The 21,904-nt window shown below is 43.2% G+C and overlaps 1 protein-coding gene across 4 annotated transcripts in view; it reads left to right on the top strand.

Annotated features, from left to right (window-relative positions):
* The window catches only part of LOC132391140 (F-BAR and double SH3 domains protein 2-like), a 245,080-nt gene that overhangs the window by 99,164 nt on the left and 124,012 nt on the right, over nucleotides 1–21,904 (top strand). For 3 of the 4 annotated variants that reach the window (XM_059963959.1, XM_059963958.1, XM_059963961.1), the window contains exon 5: nucleotides 4,914–5,058. In XM_059963959.1, coding sequence (XP_059819942.1) covers nucleotides 4,914–5,058 — 145 coding nt within the window. Of the gene's footprint in view, nucleotides 1–1,230; nucleotides 1,348–4,913; nucleotides 5,059–21,904 lie in introns of all 4 variants that reach the window. The other variant, XM_059963960.1, reaches the window with a different exon arrangement.

Raw genomic sequence — 21,904 nt, 5'->3', positions numbered from 1 at the left:
TTGATGCAGAAGTCTGCCTTAAGGGCAAATATGATCATTGTTGTGATAGTGCATGGGTTCCCAATCTGGGGTCCACAGATCCCTTGATTAATGTTAGGGGTCCACGGCATAAAAAACGGTTGGGAACCCTGGTTTTAGTGTGACTAATGGATTTGCCCGACAACATTTGAGGCAGTGGAATTTGCTCTTGAAGCTACAGTGTCCCCTAATGTTCCTTTAACCCTTCAGATCTTTCCCCATCACTTCACATCCACTTCCCATTCATACCTATTTTGTTTGTAACTGCTCCTCTCACCAACCCGATTTAATTTGCTTCTCCCATCAGTTTGATTTTCAGCCACTGATATTCCAAGTCTTCAACCCAACAAACATGGCACTAAATAACCATGAAGGTTCTGGTTTCAACTGCAATTGATACTCTTGATCTCTCATCTTAGGCTTTGAATGCAGAAAAGTTTTGCTGTCGAGTGCCTATGCTTTAGATCACAATGAAATCATGATTCAATATATCTTTCTTTGCATGGGGTTATCTTCTTGCCCCATTCTCTAGTTCAAAATATGTATCACAATTCTGAACAATACCACAAGCTTTTCCTCTGCTTGCAATACTCAAAAATATTTTTATTTCAAAAAATACTTGAACAAAGGTAGGTTTCGTTCATGCAGTCTGTGGAGGTGTGTCAGTTCACTAGATCCCCATATGTCCATATTAAATTGCTTAGTCATAGAAATCCTGAAGTTGACGGTGATGCTGTAGTAAGATTAAGTGTGTGATTAATTCTTACTGATCTGTCAATAGCTGTATCACTACATCAAAAATTACAAATTTCTCTGATTTGTTAGATGTCCTTCTCAAGTGCATTCAGCCAGTAACAAATTGTTACCTTAAAAATGCCCCATATCCTGAGCTTTACCAAACAGCAGAAGGACAGACTAATTGTATGAAACATACAGTACAGCTTCAACTTAACCTCTGACCTTGAATCTGATTAAATTAAACTTAGCTTTTCACAACTATAAAAAACTTAAACTGCCAAGTTAAAATCCCCATCTTCTCTCACCTTCATTAATTTTACCTCCTCTGCTTATTAACATCTGACTAAACCTGCAACTGCATTTCAGTTGAAGTTGTATTAAAAGCTTTGTTTATAGACTGACAGGTAAAAGTGTTCTCTCAAGCAATTGATTGCAAATTGCTGCAGGAATTATTGCTTTCTTTTCTGTCTGAAGGAATGTCAAAGTGCTTCATTCCAATCAAAACTTGAAATGAAGGGTGCGGCTGCCAAAGTACAGTATGGCTAAAAGATTACATCATATGAAAACATTTTTGAAGTGGCAGGTCATGAGGTATCTCATTCTTGAAAATGTTCTTTTAGCATCTATAAAACTTAATGTGCAATCATTGCATGAAGATATTATAAATTGTATGCTGATATACATTCAATGAATGATAGGACTCTGAAGTTCTTTACAGAATAACCTCAGAATACATTTCAAGAATCCCTGAAAGAAGTAACGCACATGTACACGCACACAGACACACACACCCCCTACCCCTAAGGAGGAGAAGGCGGGGATTTTCACAACATTCAGGAATTACTTGAGAATTTGAAATGTTAAAGCATAGAAGACCTCTGATATACAGTATTATTGGAATATAAAGTTAGTTTATTTAAGCGCTTGATGGCAGGGATGGGTATGTTGGGCAGAATAACTGCTTGCTTCCATTACCATGTTTTCTGTTGATTGAATGCCATAAATATATAGTGTGAGCAAACAACCTATTGGCAAAAGGTACTGTTGCCTTAAATTATTCTGTACTTCATTTGTGTACAAAATGTGAAGATATCAAATAAATCATTGCAGTGCATTTCTCATTCATGATTCTATTGGTAATGTTCTGAGTTGTCCATTTCTTTCTTTTTGATGATTATATTACAGTTTTTATAGTAATATTTCATTATATAATGTTAAGAACATGTAGTGCAACATTAATTGCTTGTTGCATATTGTTTGATATATTTTGAGTATTAAATTTGCTAGTTTCAACCAACCAAATACAAAATAAGTTAGCAACAAGTTATTCAAACACTTTTTTTAATGGTTCATTATACAAAATAGTTAGGATTACCCCGGGACTTGCAGACATGTTATTACTAGTACAAGTACTACATTTGTACTAGTAAAAATGAACATGCTTTTAAAATGGGGGGGGGGAGGTGAAAGTTTAAAGGTAACCTAGGGTAAGCTTTTTTTATGCAGACCATACGAGGTGTTTGGAATAGGTAACCAGAGAAGCAGGCAGTTTGGTGGAGTTTATGGGGCTCTCAGGCATATATGAAGGGAATGGAGGGACATGGATGATACACAGGAGGGGAACACTTGTGTCATCAAGTTTGGCACATTATGGGCCAATTGGTCTGCCCAATGCTCTACTGTTCTGAATTCTATAAATGTCTTTTATTTGAAAAATAAAGTTCTAGTGTTCTGGTTTCTCCACTTGGCTGGAAGTGTTGAGTTGAGCTGACTTGTGAAATATTTACCATCAAACTTAACATCTTAATTCTTATACTTGCAGAAAGAAAACATGATTGGTTTTCAATTCTGCTTTGTCTGAAAAACTGAGTGCAAAATATAAAGTGTTGCTGTAACATTTTTACTTTGAATTGACTGGATGGCAGGTGTTTATAGTGACAATACTCCAGTAGACTGGAGAAGCACTCTACTTTCTATTTGGTGTGTGTATCTGTACTATATATAAAAGAAATGGGGTTAAAATTCAGCATTCTCTCAGTGAAGGAATATAATTTTATCTCTGAACAATCTACCCCTTATTTTGAGATTGCACTCGTAAGTTCTAGACATTTCAGTCAAGGACACAACAGCTTTAAAGCCACTTAAGAAATTTGTTTCAAAGAGATGACCTCTCATCCTATTAAATTCCAATAAATATAGTTTATTGCTCAAAAAAAACAACACTCATCCCAGCAAGTTTTCATTATACTACCTCCAAACCTTGCAAGTATAGGCCTATTTTGCTTTATCTCTCTTGCTGGTCCAAGTCCCAATCCCAGCAATCAGTCTTTGGTAAAGCTTCATTGGACTCCTTCGATTGCTTTTTCATCTGTGCTTGAGTAGGGAGAGCAGTCCTTTACATACTCATACCCAATTTCCCTTGGGATCAATAAAGTATGTCTGTCTATCTCTCTGTCTTCCAGGCATGGTTTCCCCATGGTCCTGTGTAAAGCACCTTAATTGTCTCCTGTACCCGCATATTCTGTGATTTCTATATGCAGGATGTATCCTTCTGAGCATCAGATTATCAATCTCTTGCCATTTAAGCATACTTTCCTTTTCTAACACGAGGAAATCTGCAGATGCTAGAAATCCAAAGTGACACACACAAAATACTGGAAGGAACTTAGCAGGTCAGACAGCATCTATGGAAAAGAATAAACAGTCGACACTTAAATCCTCAAAACTCTGATGTGTAAAGTATTTTCATAGACAATGAATTCATTCTTCTATTGAAGTTTTGATCTGTTGAGTTTTAAGAATTTAAGGATTAATAGTTTTGGGCCGAGACCCTTCCTCAGGACTGCGAAGGAACGGGGAGAGGCATCTTCCCTCACAGACCTGAAGAAGCGTCTCAGCCAGAAACGTTGACAGTTTACTCATTTCCATAGATGCTGCCTGACCTGCTGAGTTACTCCAGCATCTTCTAACAAATTGGATAATTATTTTAACCCATATTATTCTATCTCCCATTTTCTTGTTCACTTAACCTAGATCCGTTGTATGTCCTTGACACCCTCCTCAGAAACCACAGCATTACCTAGAATAGTACTATGAACAAACCAGGATATGCAATACTTGGTCCCTAAACATTGATACTATCTTGATATCATCATTGACATAGATGGCTAACACCCTTACATCCATCCTTGAGGTACCCCATGAATTTCTGCCTCCCAACTTAAACAATTAGTGTGTGTTTGCAATACACATAAAGTGCTGGAGGATCTCAGCAGGTCAAGCAGCATCTACAGATGGGAATAAAGTGTCATTGTTTCAGACTGAGACTCTTCATCAGGTTTATTCCCTTCTATAGATGCCTGACATTCATTCCATTCTTCCAGACATTGTTTTGTTCTAGATTTCCAGCATCTGGAGTACTACTTGTGTCTATAGTTTGTCTGCTAAGGTTTCAGTTTGTTTATCTTTATTACTGTATTGCCCTAATACCTTGAGTTATAATTTTGTGCAGAGCTCTTATGTGCTGCTTTATCAAAGGCCTTCTTGCCAATTCAAATATACCTGAGCCACTGACTGTCCCTTAGCAATCTTTCTGTTTAAACCCTCAAAACTCTAAAGTGTAAGGTATTTTCATAGACAATTAATTCATTCTTCTATTCAAGTTTTGATCTGATGAGTTTAACAGTTTTAACAATTAAAAGTTTGTTGGTTTATTTCTTCATTGTTACAATGAGGTAAGAATAATGGAAATGAAGTATTGCAGTAGTGTCAAATGGTTCATCTGATTTTCCTGTCATCCCTTCCATACATTTCCATACAGTGGCCAAATAAATGCCATATTAGATATATTGAAGCTTTCCCTGACAAAAGTATCATAAAATGTAGAATTTTAGTTGCAGCAAAATGTGCCTCTTGTATTCTCTTAAAGTTACCAAATGAAAGCATGATTTGAAGATGGTTTGACTATATTGTACAGAAAAAGATCTTGATTCTTCTGTTCTCATAAAATTGATTCAAATCCAGAAAGGGGAAATTTAAAATGTTTTACACAAATTTGGCAGCTCCAAGTTTTGCTTTTAATAAGCAATGTAGAAGGTGTAGAAACTATTATATAGGCATACTAAAATTCTAAATATTTGTTTTTTTATATGTTACAGGAGCATTCTTGCAGTATGGAAGTCTTATCTAGAAGGAACCTTACATTTGGCCCAGTCTCGAATCATAGCATCTGAAAACTATAGGAATCACATCTTGGAACCTGCTAAAATTGTAAAAAGTATTAAAGAACAGCAGCTGAAAAAGGTATTTGCAAATTGGTTGCTCAGTATCTTTTCCTTAATAACCTATTAATGTCTTAGGGAGCTATGCAGGATTACAAATACCTTAGAAATCCCGATTTTTTTTCCACAGTATAACTTTTCATTTGTTTCACTTAATTACTGTTAACAGTACAGAATAAGGCCATTCAGTCCATCGGACCCATTATTATCCCAGCAGAGAATTTGGGCCTCTCTGTGTGGCCTTGCAAGTGTAATCAGCTACTTTTTGACTCATTTACCACTTTCTGAACTAAAGGGTAGCCAACTAATGAACCAACATTAACTTCAGACATGGGAGGAAATCAGAATAGCCCATGGATACCCTATAGTTATGGGGAGAATGTGTAAATTCCACACAGATAGCAGCTAAGGCCAACATCAAACCCGGTCCCTGAAGCTGTGAACCATCAGTTGTAAATCCTGCCTTTTGTTCTTTTCATTCAAGCATTCAAATTGACTATTCTATTCAAGTGCATTTTATTAAAAAGAATCATTTAGAGAAGGAAAAGAATCAATTTGGATAAGGAAGACTGAGAATTGGAGCAGGAATGCGACGGGAGCCATTTCGATTTTTTCTTCTCATCAGAGTTAAGGGAGGCGGAACTGCACAGGCATGTGATGTCAGGCAGTGAAGTGCAGAAGATTTAAAAAGGCAGAAATCCTAACTTGGGTTTAATTTGGAGAAGGAAGACTGAGAATCGGAGCGGGAGTGCGGCGGGAGCCATTTTGATTTTTTTCTTCTTCTCGTCGGAGTTAAAAGAGGCAGGACTGCGCAGGCATGTGACGTCGGGCAGTGAAGCGCGGAAGATTTAAACGGAACACAACCTTATACAGTGGGCAGTGTCCTTTTACGGGCAGCAGAGTGAGCCAGGAACAGAGTGAAAGCTAAAGGCTTAGGCTCAACGAGTGGAAACGGGCGAGGTAAAATAGGTTTAGGTTTCAGTTTTTCCTGTTATTTGAGGAAAGGGGAAGTATGAGTGTGAGGGCAGCTTGTTGTTCTTGGGGTCGGATGTGGGAGGTCCTGGAGTCTCCTAGCCTCCCGGAAGTCCATATCTGCGCCAGGTGCGCCGAGCTGCAGCTCCTAAGGGACCATGTTAGGGACCTGGAGCTGCAGCTCGATGACCTTCGTCTGGTCAGGGAGAGTGAAGAAATGATAGAAGTTACAGGTAGGTGGTCACAGCAAGGCCACGGGAGGCAGACAAGTGGGTCACGGTTAGGAGAGGGAAGTGGAAGAGTCACGTACTAGAGAGTACCCCAGTGGCTGTACCCCTTGACAATAAGTACTCCTGTTTGAGTACTGCTGGGGGAGGGCAGCCTATCTGGGGGAAGCAACAGTGGCCGTGCCTCCGGCACAGAGTCAAGCCCTGTAGCTCAGAAGCTTTGGGAAAGGAAGAGGAAGGCAGTAGTAATAGGGGACTCTATAGTTAGGGGATCAGATGGGTGATTCTATGGACACAGTCAGGACACCCGGATTGTAGTTTGCTTTCCTGGTGCCAGGGTCCGGGATGTTTCTGATCACATCCAAGATATCCTGAAGTGGGAGGGTGAGGAGCCAGAGGTCGTGGTACATATTGGTACCAATGACATAGGTAGGAAAAAGGAAGAGGTCCTGAAAGGAGAGTATAAAGAGTTAGGAAGGGAGTTAAGAAGAACGACCGCAAAGGTAGTAATCTCGGGATTACTGCCTGTACCACGCGACAGTGAGAGTAGGAATGGAATGAAGTGGAGTATAAATGCGTGGCTGAGGGACTGGAGCAGGGGGCAGGGATTCAAGTTTCTGTATCATTGGGACCTCCTTTGGGGCAAGTGTGATGTGTACAAAAAGGACGAGTTGCTCTTGAATCCGAGGGGGACCAATATCCTGGTGGGGAAATTTGCGAAGGCTACTGGGGAGACTTTAAACTGGAATGGTTGTGGGGTGGGAATCAAATTGAGGAGACTAGGAGAGAGGAGGTTAGTTCACAAATAGAGAAAGCTAGTAGACAGAGTGTGAGGGAGGATAGGCAGGTGACAGAGAAGGGGAGCGCTCAGATCGAAGATGTAGGGGAGAAGGAAGAAAAAGATAATAAAGTTGTTTGCACCGTTAGGGATAAACAGAGAGAAAGAGGTGGAGAGTTTCTTAAGTGTATCTATTTTAATGCTAGGAGCATTGTAAGAAAGGTGGATGAGCTTAGAGCATGGATTGATACCTGGAAATATGATGTTGTAGCTATTAGTGAAACATGGTTGCAGGAGGATGTGATTGGCAACTAAATATTTCTAGATTTCGTTGCTTCAGGTGTGATCGAATTGGAGGGGCAAGAGGGGCAGGTGTTGCATTACTTGTCAGAGAAAATATTACAGCGGTGCTTTGGCAAGATAGATTAGAGGGCTCGTCTACGGATGCTATTTGGGTGGAATTGAGGAATGGGAAAGGTGTAGTAACACTTATAGGGGTGTATTATAGACCACCTAAAGGGGAGTGAGATTTGGAGGAGCAAATTTGTAAGGAGATATCAGATATTTACAGTAAGCACAAGGTTGTGATTGTGGGAGATTTTAATTTTCCACACATAGACTGGGAAGTCCATTCTGTAAAATGGCTGGATGGTTTGGAGTTTGTAAAATGTGTGCAGGATAGTTTTTTGCAGCAATACATAGAGAAGGGGCAGTGTTGGATCTTCTGATAGGGAATGAAATAGGTCAGCTGATGGAGGTATGTGTTGGGGAGTACTTCGGGTCCAGTGATCCCAATGCCATTAGTTTCAATATAATTATGGAGAAGGATAGGACTGGATCCAGGGTTGAGATTTCTGATTGGAGAAAGGCTAACTTTGAGGAAATGCGAAAGGATTTAGGAGGAGTGGATTGGGACAATTTGTTTTATGGGAAGGATGTAATAGAGAAATGGAGGTTATTTAAAGGTGAAATTTTGAGGGTACAGAATCTTTATGTTCCTGTTAGGTTGAAAGGAAAGGTTAAAAGTTTGAGAAAGCCGTGGTTTTCAAGGGATATTGGAAACTTGGTTCAGAAAAAGAGAGAGATCTGCAATAAATACAGGCAGCGTGGAGTAAATGAGGTGCTCGAGGAATATAAAGAATGTAAAAAGAATCTTAAATTTTAAAAGCTAAAAGAAGATATGAGGTCGCTTTGGCAAGTAAGGTGAAAATAAATCCAAAGGGTTTCTGCAGTTATAGTGAGGGATAAAATTGGTCTCTTAGAGAATCAGAGTGGACAGCTATGTGCGGAGCCAAAAGAGATGAGGGAGATTTTGAACAATTTATTTTCTTTGGCATTCACTAAGGAGAAGGATATTGAAGTCTTTAAGATAAGGGAAACAAGCAGGGTAGTTATGTAAAGTATAATGATTTAAGAAGAGGAAGTACTGGCGCTTTTAAAGAATATAAAAGTGGATAAGTCTCCGGGTCCAGACAGGATATTCCCTAGGACCTTGAGGGAAGTTGGTGTAGAAATAACAGGGGCTCTGACAGAAATATTTCAAATATCAGTAGAAACAGGGATGGTGCGGGAGGATTGGCATATTGCTCATGTGGTTCCAGTATTTAAAAAGGGTTCTAAGAGTAAACCTAGCAATTATCAGCCTGTAAGTTTGACGTCAGTAGTGGGTAAATTAATGGAAAGTATTTTTAGAGATGGTATATATAATTATCTGGATAGACAGGGTCTGATTAGGAACAGTCAACATGGATTTGTGCATGGAAGGTCATGTTTGACAAATCATTGAATTTTTTGAAGAGGTTAGTAGGAAAGTTGATGAGGGTAAAGCAGTGGATGTTGTCTATATGGACTTGGTAAGGCCTTTGACAAGGTTCCATGCAGAAGGTTAGTTAGGAAGGTTCAATCGTTAGGTATTAATATTGAAGTAGTAAAATGGATTCAACAGTGGCTGAATGGGAGATGCCAGGCAGTAGTGGTGGATAACTGTTTGTCAGGTTGGAGGCCGGTGACTTGTGGTGTGCCTCAGGGATCTGAACTGGGTCTAGTGTTGTTTATCATATACATTAATGATCTGGATGATGGGGTGGTAAATTGGATTAGTAAGTATGCAGATGATACTAAGATAATTTGTAGATAATAACTTTATTACACTACTTGTGGATAATGAAGTAGGTTTTCTAAGCTTGCAGAGAGATTTAGGCCAGTTAGAAGAGTGGGCTGAAAGATGGCAGATGGAGTTTAATGCTGATAAGTGTGAGGTGCTACATTTTGGTAGGAATAATCAAAATAGACATACATGGTAAATGGTAGGGCATTGAGGAATGCAGTAGAACAGAGTGATCTAGGAATAATAGTACATAGTTCCCTGAAGGTGGAATCTCATGTGGATAGGGTGGTGAAGAAAGCTTTTAGTATGCTGGCCTGTATAAATCAGAGCATTGAGTATAGGAGTTGGGATGTAATGTTAAAATTGTACAAGGCATTGGTGAGGCCAAATTTAGAGTATTGTGTTCAGTTCTGGTCACCGAATTATAGGAAAGATGTCAACTAAATAGAGTACAGAGGAGTTTTACTAGAATGGTACCTTGGTTTCAGCACCTAAGTCACAAAGAAAGGTTGAACAAGTTAGGTCTTTATTCTTTGGAGCGTAGAAGGCTGAGGGGGACTTGATAGAGTTATTTAAAATTATGAGGGGATAGATAGAGTTGACGTGGATAGTCTTTTTCCATTGAGAGTAAGGGAGATTCAAAAAAGAGGACATGAACTGAGAGTTAAGGGGCAAAGGTTTAGGGGTAATACGAGAGGGAACTTCTTTACTCAGTGAGTGGTAGCTGTGTAGAACGAGCTTCCAGCAGAAGTGGTAGAGGCAGGTTTGATTTTGTCGTTTTAAAAGAAAAATTGGATAGGTGTATGGACAGGAAAGGAATGGAGGGTTATGGGCTGAGTGTAGGTAGGTGGGAGTCCGTGAGAGTAAGCGTTTGGCACGAACTAGAAGGGCCAAGATGGCTTGTTTCCGTGCTTTAATTGTTGTTGTATGTTCTACTTCTTCTTGTGTTTTTACAGAGTAGTAGCCTTTCAGTCAACCAACCATTTGAATCTCCTCTGCTATATATTGAGATCATTGCTGATCCAATCATGGCCTCTTAGTCTTGTTTTTGCACACTTCATTGGGATTGAGAGTAAGTTATTCCTGCTTCAGTACTGAGTTGACATGAGATCAATATGAGAACCACAGATTATTTCATAAAGAACATGGTGGTATAGGTAGATATTTTTTGTTGTGGTCCTTTTACCTCTTACACAAGGCTTTTGTACTTGATGGTCTCAGGACATCCTAAATATGTATTTACCATTTTGAGCAATCATGAGCCAGGGATTTCCAGAAGTTAATGGGATATATATGCATTCTTAAAGGATACTCAGAGCCCACCTTTGAATAATTTTGTCTGACCATGAGAACTCTGAACAGAGAGTCCATTTTGGGATGCTGTTGTCAAACAAGCCCAAAAGTGCCCTGCCAAAGGTAGCTAACTGAAAGGGGGAATGTTGACCTACAGAAGACACTGACATTGATTCTGCATCTTTCCTGTGTATTGGGAAGATTTTGTGAAGATGATTTGTATTTTCCAGCTAGTGATTGTGCTGCCTGAGCTGTGGACTGGAAATGTTGGTAAACGTGAGGCTGGAACAAGGTTGCAGGGCATGGGACTGTTGCTCAAAACTAGTTGGCCACTATCCTTGTGTCCAAAGTTACTCTGATCTTAACACCAAGGATATCTTTACCTACACCCCTCCTCCCCTTTCCACAGGTATTGCTACCTCTGATTCCCTTGAACATTCATCCATCTCCACTAATCTCCCTTCCACCACTTATCCCTGCAAGCAGCCAAAGAGCTATATCTACGCATTCACCTCCTCCACCACCTCTATTGAGGGCCCCAAACTGTTCTTCCAGGTCAAGCAACACTTCACCTGCAAATCTGTTAGGGTCATCTATTGTGTCCATTGCTCCTGATGCGGCAGCCACTACGTTGCTAAGTCTGTAAGTCCCATCATAAATTGGGAAACTGCTTTGTTAAGTTTGGAACTTAGCAGAGGCCAAACAATTAATTCTAATTCCTATTCCCATTCTGACATGTCGTTCCATGGCCTCCTCTTTTGCCATGATGAGGCCACCCTCAGAGTAAAGGACAAATACCTTGTGTTCCAACGGGGTAGCCTCCAACCTGTTGGCATGAATATCAATTTCTCTTTCTGGTTTAAAAAAAAAATCCCAACCACTCCCCTCTTCTATTCCCCATTCTGGTCTCTTAGCTTTTCTCGCCTGCCTATCACCTCCACTGGCTCCACCTCCTCCTCCTCTTTCTTCTATGGTCCACTCTCCTCTCCTATCACATTTCTTCCTCTCCAGCCCTTTATCTTTCCTGCCCACCTGTCTTCACCTATCACCTTCTAGCTACCCCCAACCTTTTTATTTGGCATATTTTCCCTTCTGTTCAGTCATGAAGAAGGGTCTTGACCTGAAGCATTGACTGTCTATTCATTTCCATAAATGCTGCCTGACCTGCTGAATTCCTCCAGCATTTTGTGTGTGTTGCTTTAAGTGTCTTTTGTCTCTTTCTGGAAACTACTCACTTATTCTGTCTCCACAGCTCTCTGGAGTATAGAATTCCGGAAGTTCATGATTCTTTAAGAAAATATTCCTCATTGCCGTTTGAAATGAGTAACCCATTATTCTGAAACCACAACACAAATGAGAAAATCTGCAGATGCTGGAAATCCTAGCAACATACACAAAATGCTGGAGGAACTCAGCAGGGCAAGCAGCATCTATGGAAAAAAAGTACAGTTGACTGTTCGGGCCAAAGCCTTCAGCAGGACTGGAGAAAAAATGCTGAGGAGTAGATTTAAAAGGTGGGGGTGGGGGAAGAAGAGAAACACAAGATAATAGGTGAAACCTGAAAGGGGAGGGATGAAGTAAAGAGCTTGGAAATTTATTGGTGAAGGAGACACGGCTGGAGAAAGGGGAGTCTGATAGAAGAGGATAGAAAGCCATGGAAGAAAGGAAAGTGGGGAGGACCACCAAAGGGAGGCGATGGGTGGGCAAGGAGATAAGGTGAGAAATGAATAAGGGGATGGGCCCAAAACATTGACTGTATTCTTTTTCCATAGATGCTGCCTGACCTGTTGAGTTCCTCCAGCATTTTGTGTGTGTTATTCTGAAACCACATGTCTAGTTCTAGATGTGTCATTAGCAAAACATCCTTTGCGCACTCCCTGGGTTAATCTCCCTAGAATACTTTGTTTCAATAAGACAGCTTCTCATTCTTTTCAAAAGGCTGCCTGTTGATATTTATAGTGTATTATGCCTGTCTTGTTGCTGAAGTATGACATTGCTATTACAGGTAAATATTTGGTGAAGCAGTTGGTCAAGGACTCGTATGCAAACAAAACAAGCAGTTACAAATTGAAATGAAAGAAATAAAAAGGATATAAAGAAGAAAAAGGAAACAATTGAAAAGCACTAACTGCTTTTTTTAAAAAGATAGTCTTTTTAAAGATCAAGTTCCAATCACCGAAAGAATTGAAATTGCTTAATGTTTTCAAACATTTCTTTATGGTGTCTTATCCATTATCTTACATAGAACATTCTTAACAATGCTGTAAGAATGAAATAGAACTGAGAGGCTTAAGTATACAAATATGTGGTTTCTTGAAAGCAGTGTCAAAGTATAGCCCGCTGGCCTTCCTCAGTTAAGGCACTACGTATAGGAGCAACAATAATCTGCGATGCAACTCATTGGGTTGAACAGTATTTGTGGGTGGATGTCCATGTTTCAGGTCAAAATCCTGCATCAGGACTAATGCACATTTTCAACCAGAATTGTTCACAATTTATTTTCCCCAGCAATTCAGAATCAGGTTTATTATGACTGGCTTACATGATGTGAAAATGGTTGTACACTGCAAATACATAAAATTACTATAAGTTACAAAATAAATAGTGCAAGGGGGAAAAGAAATAATGAAGTAATGTTCACAGGTATGATGGCAAGGGAAAGAAACTGTTCTTGAATTACTGGGTGGTTGCATTTGGGCTCCTGCATCACTTCCCTGATAGTAGCAAGAATGCTGCTCAGCTCATTGAGTTCCTCCAGCAAATTCCAGCATTGCAGTCTCTTGTGTCTTCATTAAGTATAAAATTTGGGACATTGTTGCACTTATAGAAATTATTAGTGAGGGTGTTCCTGGAGTACTATGTACAGTTTTGGTTGCCCTATTATAGAAATATTAATACCCCATCGTTAAATTGGAAAGAGTGCTGAGAAGATTTTCAAAGGGTCTCGCCAGGACTAGAAAGGAGAGCTTGGCCAAGCTAGGTCTGTGTTTCTTGGAATGTAGGAGAATGTGTGGTGACCTTCAAGAAGTTTAAAGATTATGAGTCATGAATAAGGTGGATGGTAAATCTTTTCTCCAGGGTAGGAGAGTCTATAAGTATGGGCATAGATTTAGAGTGAGAGGAGAAAGATTTAAAAGGGCTCTGAGGGGCCAGTTTTTCACCCACATGATGGTGAGTAATGTGGAATGAGCTGCTAGAGGAAGTGGTTGAGTTTGGTACTGTGGTATCACTTAAGAAGACTGGTGTGTGGAGAGATGAGGCTTGGAGGGATATGGACTGAAATCAGGAGATTGTGACTTGCTGAGTGCACAACATGGTCAATGTGAACCGGTTGGGCCTTAGGACTTATATCAGTTCTGTATTGCCCTATGATTCGGAACAGTATAATGCTGACAAAATATGTAGCATTATGCATTCATCCAAGCACCCTTCCACTGTTAGTGTGCTTTCTTTTGATCATAGATAATTATTACCTAGAATGTTTGTCTACAATTTTCACAGTGCTTTGAAATTCACCAAATTGTTCAAGACATATTATACACTTGCAAATATACTGTACCCTTACTTAACCATTTCTGCCATCTATCATAACTTATTTTAGTACTGAGAGATTTGCCTTTGTTTTGTGAGCATGTCACATCATAGATTTTCCAGTTTCAGAGTAATAAGCTGTGTATTTTGGATTCTTTCTATACCTATTAAGAATCACTTTAATAGTTGGTTAAGGAACAGCAGGCTAACACAGCAGTTTTCTTACTGTTGAAAGTGCATGAAATGACCAGCAGGCCAGGTTGTATCTTTGGAGAAACAGCTGATGTATTGGTCAATGACCTTTCATGAAAATCTGCATTGCTTTGCCTTTGAACTCTTATTTCCTTCCTCAGATATTCCTCCTGAATATTTCTTGTATTTCCAGATTTCCAGCATCCACAATATCTTGCTTTTGTTTTCGGTGACAATTTAATCTCACTATTAATAAGCTTTCCACCATGGAATTTGGTTTATTTGAGGAACTATAGCAGGTTACAAACTAGATTTTTGAAACCTGGGAAGTGTATGTTACAGTTATATGAAACTGGAGAACATGGACACAAAACAGAAAAACCTTAATAAGCTAGTTGTGACTGACTTACGCAATATACTTTTAAAAATCTATTTCAATCCAGCAACTTCTCCTCTATTGAACTGTTGTTAACTTGGCCTAAAACTAACCAAAAAAATTGTTATCTGCACTTTTATAGCTCTTTGGAAAGCTTTCATAAAATGTGATTTATTTGAGGTGATGATTCCAAAACCACTTAGCCTTGATATAGCACTATTACTGTCTACTTCTGAAATAAACTAGAAATTGGGGTTGTCTGACATTGTTGAATTGAATGTTAAGTTCTGATGTCTTTAAGTGGACGATGAGATGCTGTTCCTTGATCTTTATATCATTTCATTCAAACAATCTTGGAGCAGAAGACGCTGGTCTAGAAGTAGGGTGGAGAATTGGAGCTGTCACGGGGTTTCACTCTGAGAGACCTGAGTAAAGCTATGTCCCAAGTATAGAGGAGATGGTTTATGCACACCCACAATGGAATGCTGGATTGGTGGAAGTATAAATAAATTACAATTAGTGCTGAAATAAGTAGTTTTGGGTAACCAGCTAATTGCAAGTAATCATTATTAACCTGCAACATGAACTTTGTTTTTCTCTTTCCAAACATGGGTATCTGTGGTGTTCTCTTAACATTTCCAGCTGCTGTTGTGTTCTGTATTTTACCATTTTAGTTTTGTTTCTTTTTGTCCCCTGTACTTTTCCATCTTATTTTGTTTACATTGTCTCCAGGCAAATTAAAATGAGCTCTCACCACTACCTTTCAACAGGCAGAGTCAGTCAGTGTGCCAATCATTTCCTCTAGCACTCCATCCTTTCACTGACATTCCCATTGTTTTCTTCATTTCACCACCACCTCTGAAATTTAAAACTATTTTAGTTTCTTACATCTAAATTCTGAATTAGGCCATCTGGCCCATCAAGTCTGCTCCACCATTCAATCATGACTGATCCTTTTTTCCCCTCCTCTTCAACACCAGTTCCCGGCCTTCACCCCATAACCTTTGATGCCATGTCCAATCAAGAATCTCTGCCTTAAATACACCCAATCACCTGGCCTCCACAGCTGCATGTAGCAGCAGATTCCACAAATTCACCACCCTTTGGCTAAATAAATTTCTCCACATCTTTGTTTTGAAAGGGCACCCCTCTATCCTGATCCTCTTGTCCTAGACTCTCCCACCATGGGAAACATCCTTTCTGCATCTACTCTGTCTAGGTCTTTCAACATTTGAAAGGTTTCAATGAGATTCCCCCTCATCCTTCTGAATTCCAGAGCCATCAAACGCTCCTCATATGATAACCCTTTCATTCCTGGAATAATCCTTGTGAACTTCCTCTGGACCCTCGCACACCTTTTCTAAGATGAGAGGCCCAAAACTGTTCACAATACTCAAGGTGAGGCCTCACCAGTGCCTTATGAAGCCTCAGCATCACATCCCTGCCTCTTGAAATGAATGCTAACATGGCATTTGCCTTCCTCATCCCCAACTCAACCTGCAAGTTAACCTTTTTAGGGTGTTCTGCACAAAGACTTCCAAGTCCCTTTGCATCCCAGAGTTTTGGATTTTCTCCCCGTTTAGAAAATAGTCCGCACATTTATTTCTACTACCAAAGTGCATGAGCATGCATTTTCCAAAGTATTTCATTTGCCACTTCCTTGCCTATTCTCCTAATCCAATTCTTTCTGCATCCTAACTGTTTCCTCAACACTATCTGCCCCTCCACCAATCTTGGTATCATCTGCAAATTTGGCAACAAAGCCATCTATTCCATCATCTAAATCGTTGTACAGCATAAAAAGAAGTGGTCCCAACACTGATCCCTGCAGAATACCACTAGTCACTGGCAGCCAACCAGAAAAGGATCCTTTTATTCCCACGCACTGCCTCCTACCAATTAGACAATGCTCTAACCATGTTAGTAACTTTCCTGTAATACCATGGGCTCTTAACTTGGTAAGCAGCCTCGTGTGACACCTTGTCAGAGGCGTTATGAGAGTCCAATTGTACAACATCCACTGCACCCCCTTGATCTATCCTACTTGAACTTTCCTCAAAGAATTCCACATGTTCCTCAGGTAGGATTTTTCCTGAAGGAAATCATGCTGACTTTGTACTACCTTGTCCTCCATCCTTAACAATTGACTCTAACATCTTCCCAACTACTGAGGTCAGGCTAACTGATCTATAATTTCCTTTCTGCTGCCTTCCTCCTTTCTTAAAGAGTGAAGTGACATTTGCAATTTTCCAGTCCTCTGGCACAATGCCAGAGTCCAGTGATTTTTGAAAGATCATTTCTAATGCCACCGCAATCTTTTAACACTACCTCTTTCAGAACCCTAGGGTGCACCTAAGCTTTTTGAACACCTCAATAGTAACTGCATCCACTTCTCTTCCTTGACACACAACAACATCAGGCATACTGCTAGTGTCTTCCACAGTGAAGACTGATGCAAAATACTCATTTCCTTGTGCCCCATTATTATTTCTCCTGCCTCATTTTCTAGCAGTCCTATATCCACTCTCATTTCTCTTTTATTTTTAACATACTTGAAAGAACATTTACTATCCACTTTATTATTTGCTAGTTTGCTTTCATATTTTACCTTTGCCCTTCTAATGATTTTTAGCTGCTCTCTGTAGGTTTTAAATACTTCCCAATCTTCTATCTTCCCACTAATTTTTGCTTTGCTGTATGCCCTTTCTTTTGCTTTCACAATAGCTTTGACTTCCCTTGTCAGCCAGGGTTGTACTATTTCACCATTTGAGTATTTCTTCATTTTTAGAATACATATATTTTGCACCTTCCACATTTTTCCCAGAAATGCATGCCATTGCTACTCTGTCAACATCCCTGCCAGCAACTCCTTCCAATTCACTTTGGCCAACTCCTCTCTAATGCTACTGTAATTTCCCTTACTCCACTGAAATACTGCTACATCAGACTTTAGTTTCTCCCTATCAAATTTCAAGTTGAACTCAGTCATATTGTGATCACTGGTTCCTAAGGGTTCTTTTACCTTAAGCTCCCTAATTGCTTCCGGTTCATTACATGACACCCAGTCCAGTATAGCTGATCCCCTAGTAGGCTCAACGACAAACTGCTCTAAAAAGCCATCTCTTAAGCATTCAACAAACTCACTCTCTTGAAATCCATTACCAACCTGATTTTCCCAATTGACCTGCATGTTAAAATCTCCCATGACTACCATAACATTGCCCTTTTGACACGCCTTTTCTATTTTCTGTTGTAATCTGTGGTCCACTTCTCAGCCATTGTTGGGAGGCCTATGTACAACTATCATCAATGTCCTTGTACCCTTGCAGTTTTTTATCTCAACCCACAAGGATTCAACATCTTCCAATTCCATGTCACATCTTTCTACTGATTTGTTGCCATTCTTTTCCAGTACAGCCACACCATCCCCTCTGCCTGCCTTCCTATCCCTCTGATATAATGTGTAACCTTGGACACTAATATTTCACTAATTTCTGAATTGCTCATGTTTATTGGTCAATAGCTTTGAAACCAAATCTCTCCTAGAGCAGTTCTGAGATGCATATTTCTGCAGTGACTCCAACTTCTAGCTGATCAGCAAAGCCTAGTACAGCTTAGGGTCTTCCAGGCTGAAACTAAAAAGATGTGCCCCTGATTTGCTTTGAGAACTGGATAGTTAAATCTATATCCAATCTCAAATTCACAGGATGAGAGAGGATGTGTATGACTATTTTAAATTCATTAAAATTCCATGGTCAAGTACATATCAATCAACTAATTTGAATAAAATGAGTTTGTAGCGGTGTGCTACACGCAGCGCTAAAATTACGACACGGAGTCGGTAACTGCAGTTGAAGGAAAAACTTTATTCGAAATCCAGCCTCACTTTTAAGCCTCCCTCAAGGCTCCAAAGCTCTGTGCTCGCAAACCCCCGTAGGCTATCTAATTGTGAGCCGGTTCGGATGTGCCAGGAAATGGGTCGCCACATAACCCCCCCCCCCCCAGAAACGGCGATACACCCCCCAATGTCCACAGTCTGGGCCAGAACCTGCTTGGGAGGTCGGCCTCTGCGCCGAGGTGCCGGAAACTCGGCCGGTTGCGTCAGGTCCACATGGGCCGGTTTGAGGCGGTCCACCGTGAAAACCTCCTCTTTCCCCCCAACGTCCAGCACGAACGTGGACCCGTTGTTCCGGAGCACCATAAACGGCCCCTCGTATGGCCGCTGCAGCGGTGGCCGATGCCCGCCCCTTCGTACAAACACAAACTTACAGTTCTGTAGGTCTTTGGGTACGCAGGTCAGGTGCTGCCCGTGCTGTGAAGTGGGTATGGGGGCCAGGTTACCGAGCTTCTCGCGTAGTCTGCCCAGGACTGCTGGGGGATCTTCCTCTTGCCCCCGTGGGGCTGGTAGGAACTACCAGGGGCGCGCCGTATACCAACACGGCCGACGAGGTGTGCAGGTCGTCATTGGGCGCTGTGCGGATTGGCTCCTCGCAGGTGGGCCATGAGGGCCGACTTCAGGTGACGGTGGAAACACTCCACTAGCCCGTTCGACTGTGGGTGGTAGGCAGTGGTGTGGTGCAGCTGAGTCCCCAAAAGGCTGGCCATAGCTGACCACAGGCTGGAGGTGAACTGGGCGCCTCTGTCGGAGGTAATGTGGGCCGGTACACCAAAGTGAGATATCCAGGTGGCGATCAGGGCTCGGGCGCAAGATTCGGAGGTGGTGTCGGTGAGCGGGACCACCTCTGGCCATCTTGTGAACCGGTCCACGATAGTCAGGAGGTAACCCGCTCCTCACGACACTGGCAGAGGGCCCACGATATCCACATGAATGTGGTCGAAACGCCGGTGGGCGGGATGGAACTGCTGCGGTGGGGCTTTGGTGTGCCGCTGCACCTTGGCCGTCTGGCAGTGCATGCACGTTTTGGCCCATTCACTGACCTGCTTGCGGAGTCCGTGCCAAACGAACCTGCTGGAAACCATCCGGACAACTGTCCGAATGGAGGGATGCGCCAAGTTATGAATGGAGTCGAAAACACGGCGCCGCCAGGCTGTCGGGACAACGGGACGGGGCTGGCCGGTGGTGACATCACAGAGTAGGGTCCTCTCACCCGGGCCCACGGGGAGGTCTTGGAGCTGCAAACCGGAGACTGCGGTGCTGTAACTCGGAATCTCCTCATCCGCCTGCTGCGCCTCTGCCAGTGCCTCAAAGTCTACCCCTTGGGATAGGGCATGAACGGTAGGGCGAGAGAGCGCATCCGCCACGACATTGTCCTTACCCGAGACGTGCCGGACATCCGTCATGTATTCAGAGATGTAGGACAGGTAGCGTTGCTAACGGGACGACCAGGGGTCGGACGCTTTCGTAAACGCAAAGGTAAGCGGTTGTGGTCCGTGAACGCGGTGAAGGGCCGACCTTCTAGGAAGTACCTGAAATGCCGGATTGCCAGGTAGAGCGCCAACAGTTCCCGGTCGAAAGCACTGTACTTGAGCTCGGGTGGCCGCAGGTGTTTGCTGAAAAACGCCAGGGGTTGCCAGCGATCTGCGATGAGTTGCTCCAGCACCCCACCGACTGCCGTGTTAGATGCGTCCATTGTGAGGGCGGTAGGGGCGTTCATTCTGGGATGTACTAGCATTGCGGCGTTCGCAAAAGCTTCCTTCGTTTGAACGAAAGCGGCGGCGGACTCCTCGTCCCAGGTAATGTCCTTGCTCGGACCCGACATCAGGGCGAACAGGGGGCGCATGATCCGGGCAGCTGAAGGGAGGAAGCGGCGGTAGAAATTGACCATACCTACGAATTCCTGAAGGCCTTTGATCGTGGTGGGTTGGGGAAAGTGGCGGACCGCATCTACCTTAGCGGGCAGAGGGGTTGCCCCGTCTTTAGTAATCCTGTGGCCCAGGAAGTCAATGGTATCGAATCCGAACTGGCACTTGGCGGGGTTGATTGTAAGGCTGTACTCACTCAGTCGGGCGCAGAGTTGACGGAGGTGGGACAGATGCTCCTGACGACTGCTGCTGGCTATGAGGATGTCATCCAAATAGATGAACGCGAAGTCCAGGTCCCGTCCCACCGCGTCCATTAACCGCTGGAACGTCTGTGCGGCATTCTTCAGGCCGAACGGCATGCGGAGGAACTTGAAAAGGCCAAACGGGGTGATGAGAGCCGTTTTGGGGACGTCGTTAGGATGCATCGGGATTTGATGGTACCCTCGGACGAGGTCTACCTTGGAGAAGATCCGTGCGCCGTGCAGGTTTGCTGCAAAGTCCTGAATGTGCGGCACAGGGTAGCGGTCCGATGTGGTAGCCTCGTTCAGCCTGCGGTAGTCGCCGCACGGTCTCCAGCCTCCCGTCGCTTTGGGCACCATGTGCAGGGGGGAGGCCCATGGGCTGTCGGACTGCCGGATGATCCCCAATTCCTCCATCCTCTGGAACTCCTCCTTCGCCAGTCGGAGCTTGTCTGGGGGAAGCCGCCGAGCGCGGGTGTGGAGGGGTGGTCCCTGGGTCGGGATGTGGTGCTGTACGCCGTGCCTGGGCATGGCCGCTGTGAACTGCGGTGCCAGAACCGATGGGAAATCCGCCAGGACCCTGGTGAAGTCGTTGTCGGACAGCGTGATGGAGCCGAGGTGAAGGGCTGGCAACTGGGCTGCACCCAGGGAGAACGTCTGAAAGGTCTCGGCGTGCACCAGTCTCTTCCTGGGCAGGTCGACCAGTGGGCTGTGAGCTCGCAAAAAATCCGCGAAGCGGTTGGGCTACGGCGGCCAGTGTGAAGTCCCATGTGAACTGGCTGGAGCCGAACTGTAGCTGCACCTGACGGGTGCCATAGGTCCTTACTGTGCTGCTATTCACGGCCCTCAGGGGAGGACCCGGTGCCCTGCTGCGGGTGTCGTAACTCGTCGGAGGTAAAACTCTGATCTCAGCCCCAGTATCGACCAAAAGCCGGCGTCCCGACCGTCTATCCCACACATACAGGAGGCTATCCCGATGGCCAGCCGCCGTAGCCATCAGCGGTGGCTGGCCCTGGCGTTTCCCGGGAACTTGCAGGGCGGGCGACAACGGCGGGCTTCTGCGCCCCACCGCTGGTGGTAGAAGCACCAGTGTTCATTGGGCCAGGGGTTGGCGGGCTCTGCGGCCGGGCCTGGACTGGTTTGCTGCCGGGAGCGTGGCTGGGAGATCTGTGCGATGGACGCCCCTTTCACCTTTTTGGCGTTCCACAGCAAGTCCGCCCGGGCTGCCACCTTCCGGGGGGTCACTGAAATCCGTGTCGGACAGCAGCAGGCGTATGTCCTCGGGCAGCTGCACCAGGAATGCCTGCTCAAACATGAGGCAGGGTGTGTGTCCGTCGGCGAGAGACAACATCTCATTCATTAAAGCTGATGGAGGTCTGTCGCCCAAGCC

This window comes from Hypanus sabinus, chromosome 3, assembly GCF_030144855.1.
Source record: "Hypanus sabinus isolate sHypSab1 chromosome 3, sHypSab1.hap1, whole genome shotgun sequence".
Classification (NCBI taxonomy): domain Eukaryota; kingdom Metazoa; phylum Chordata; class Chondrichthyes; order Myliobatiformes; family Dasyatidae; genus Hypanus; species Hypanus sabinus.
This window is presented reverse-complemented; position numbering and strand designations above follow the sequence as displayed.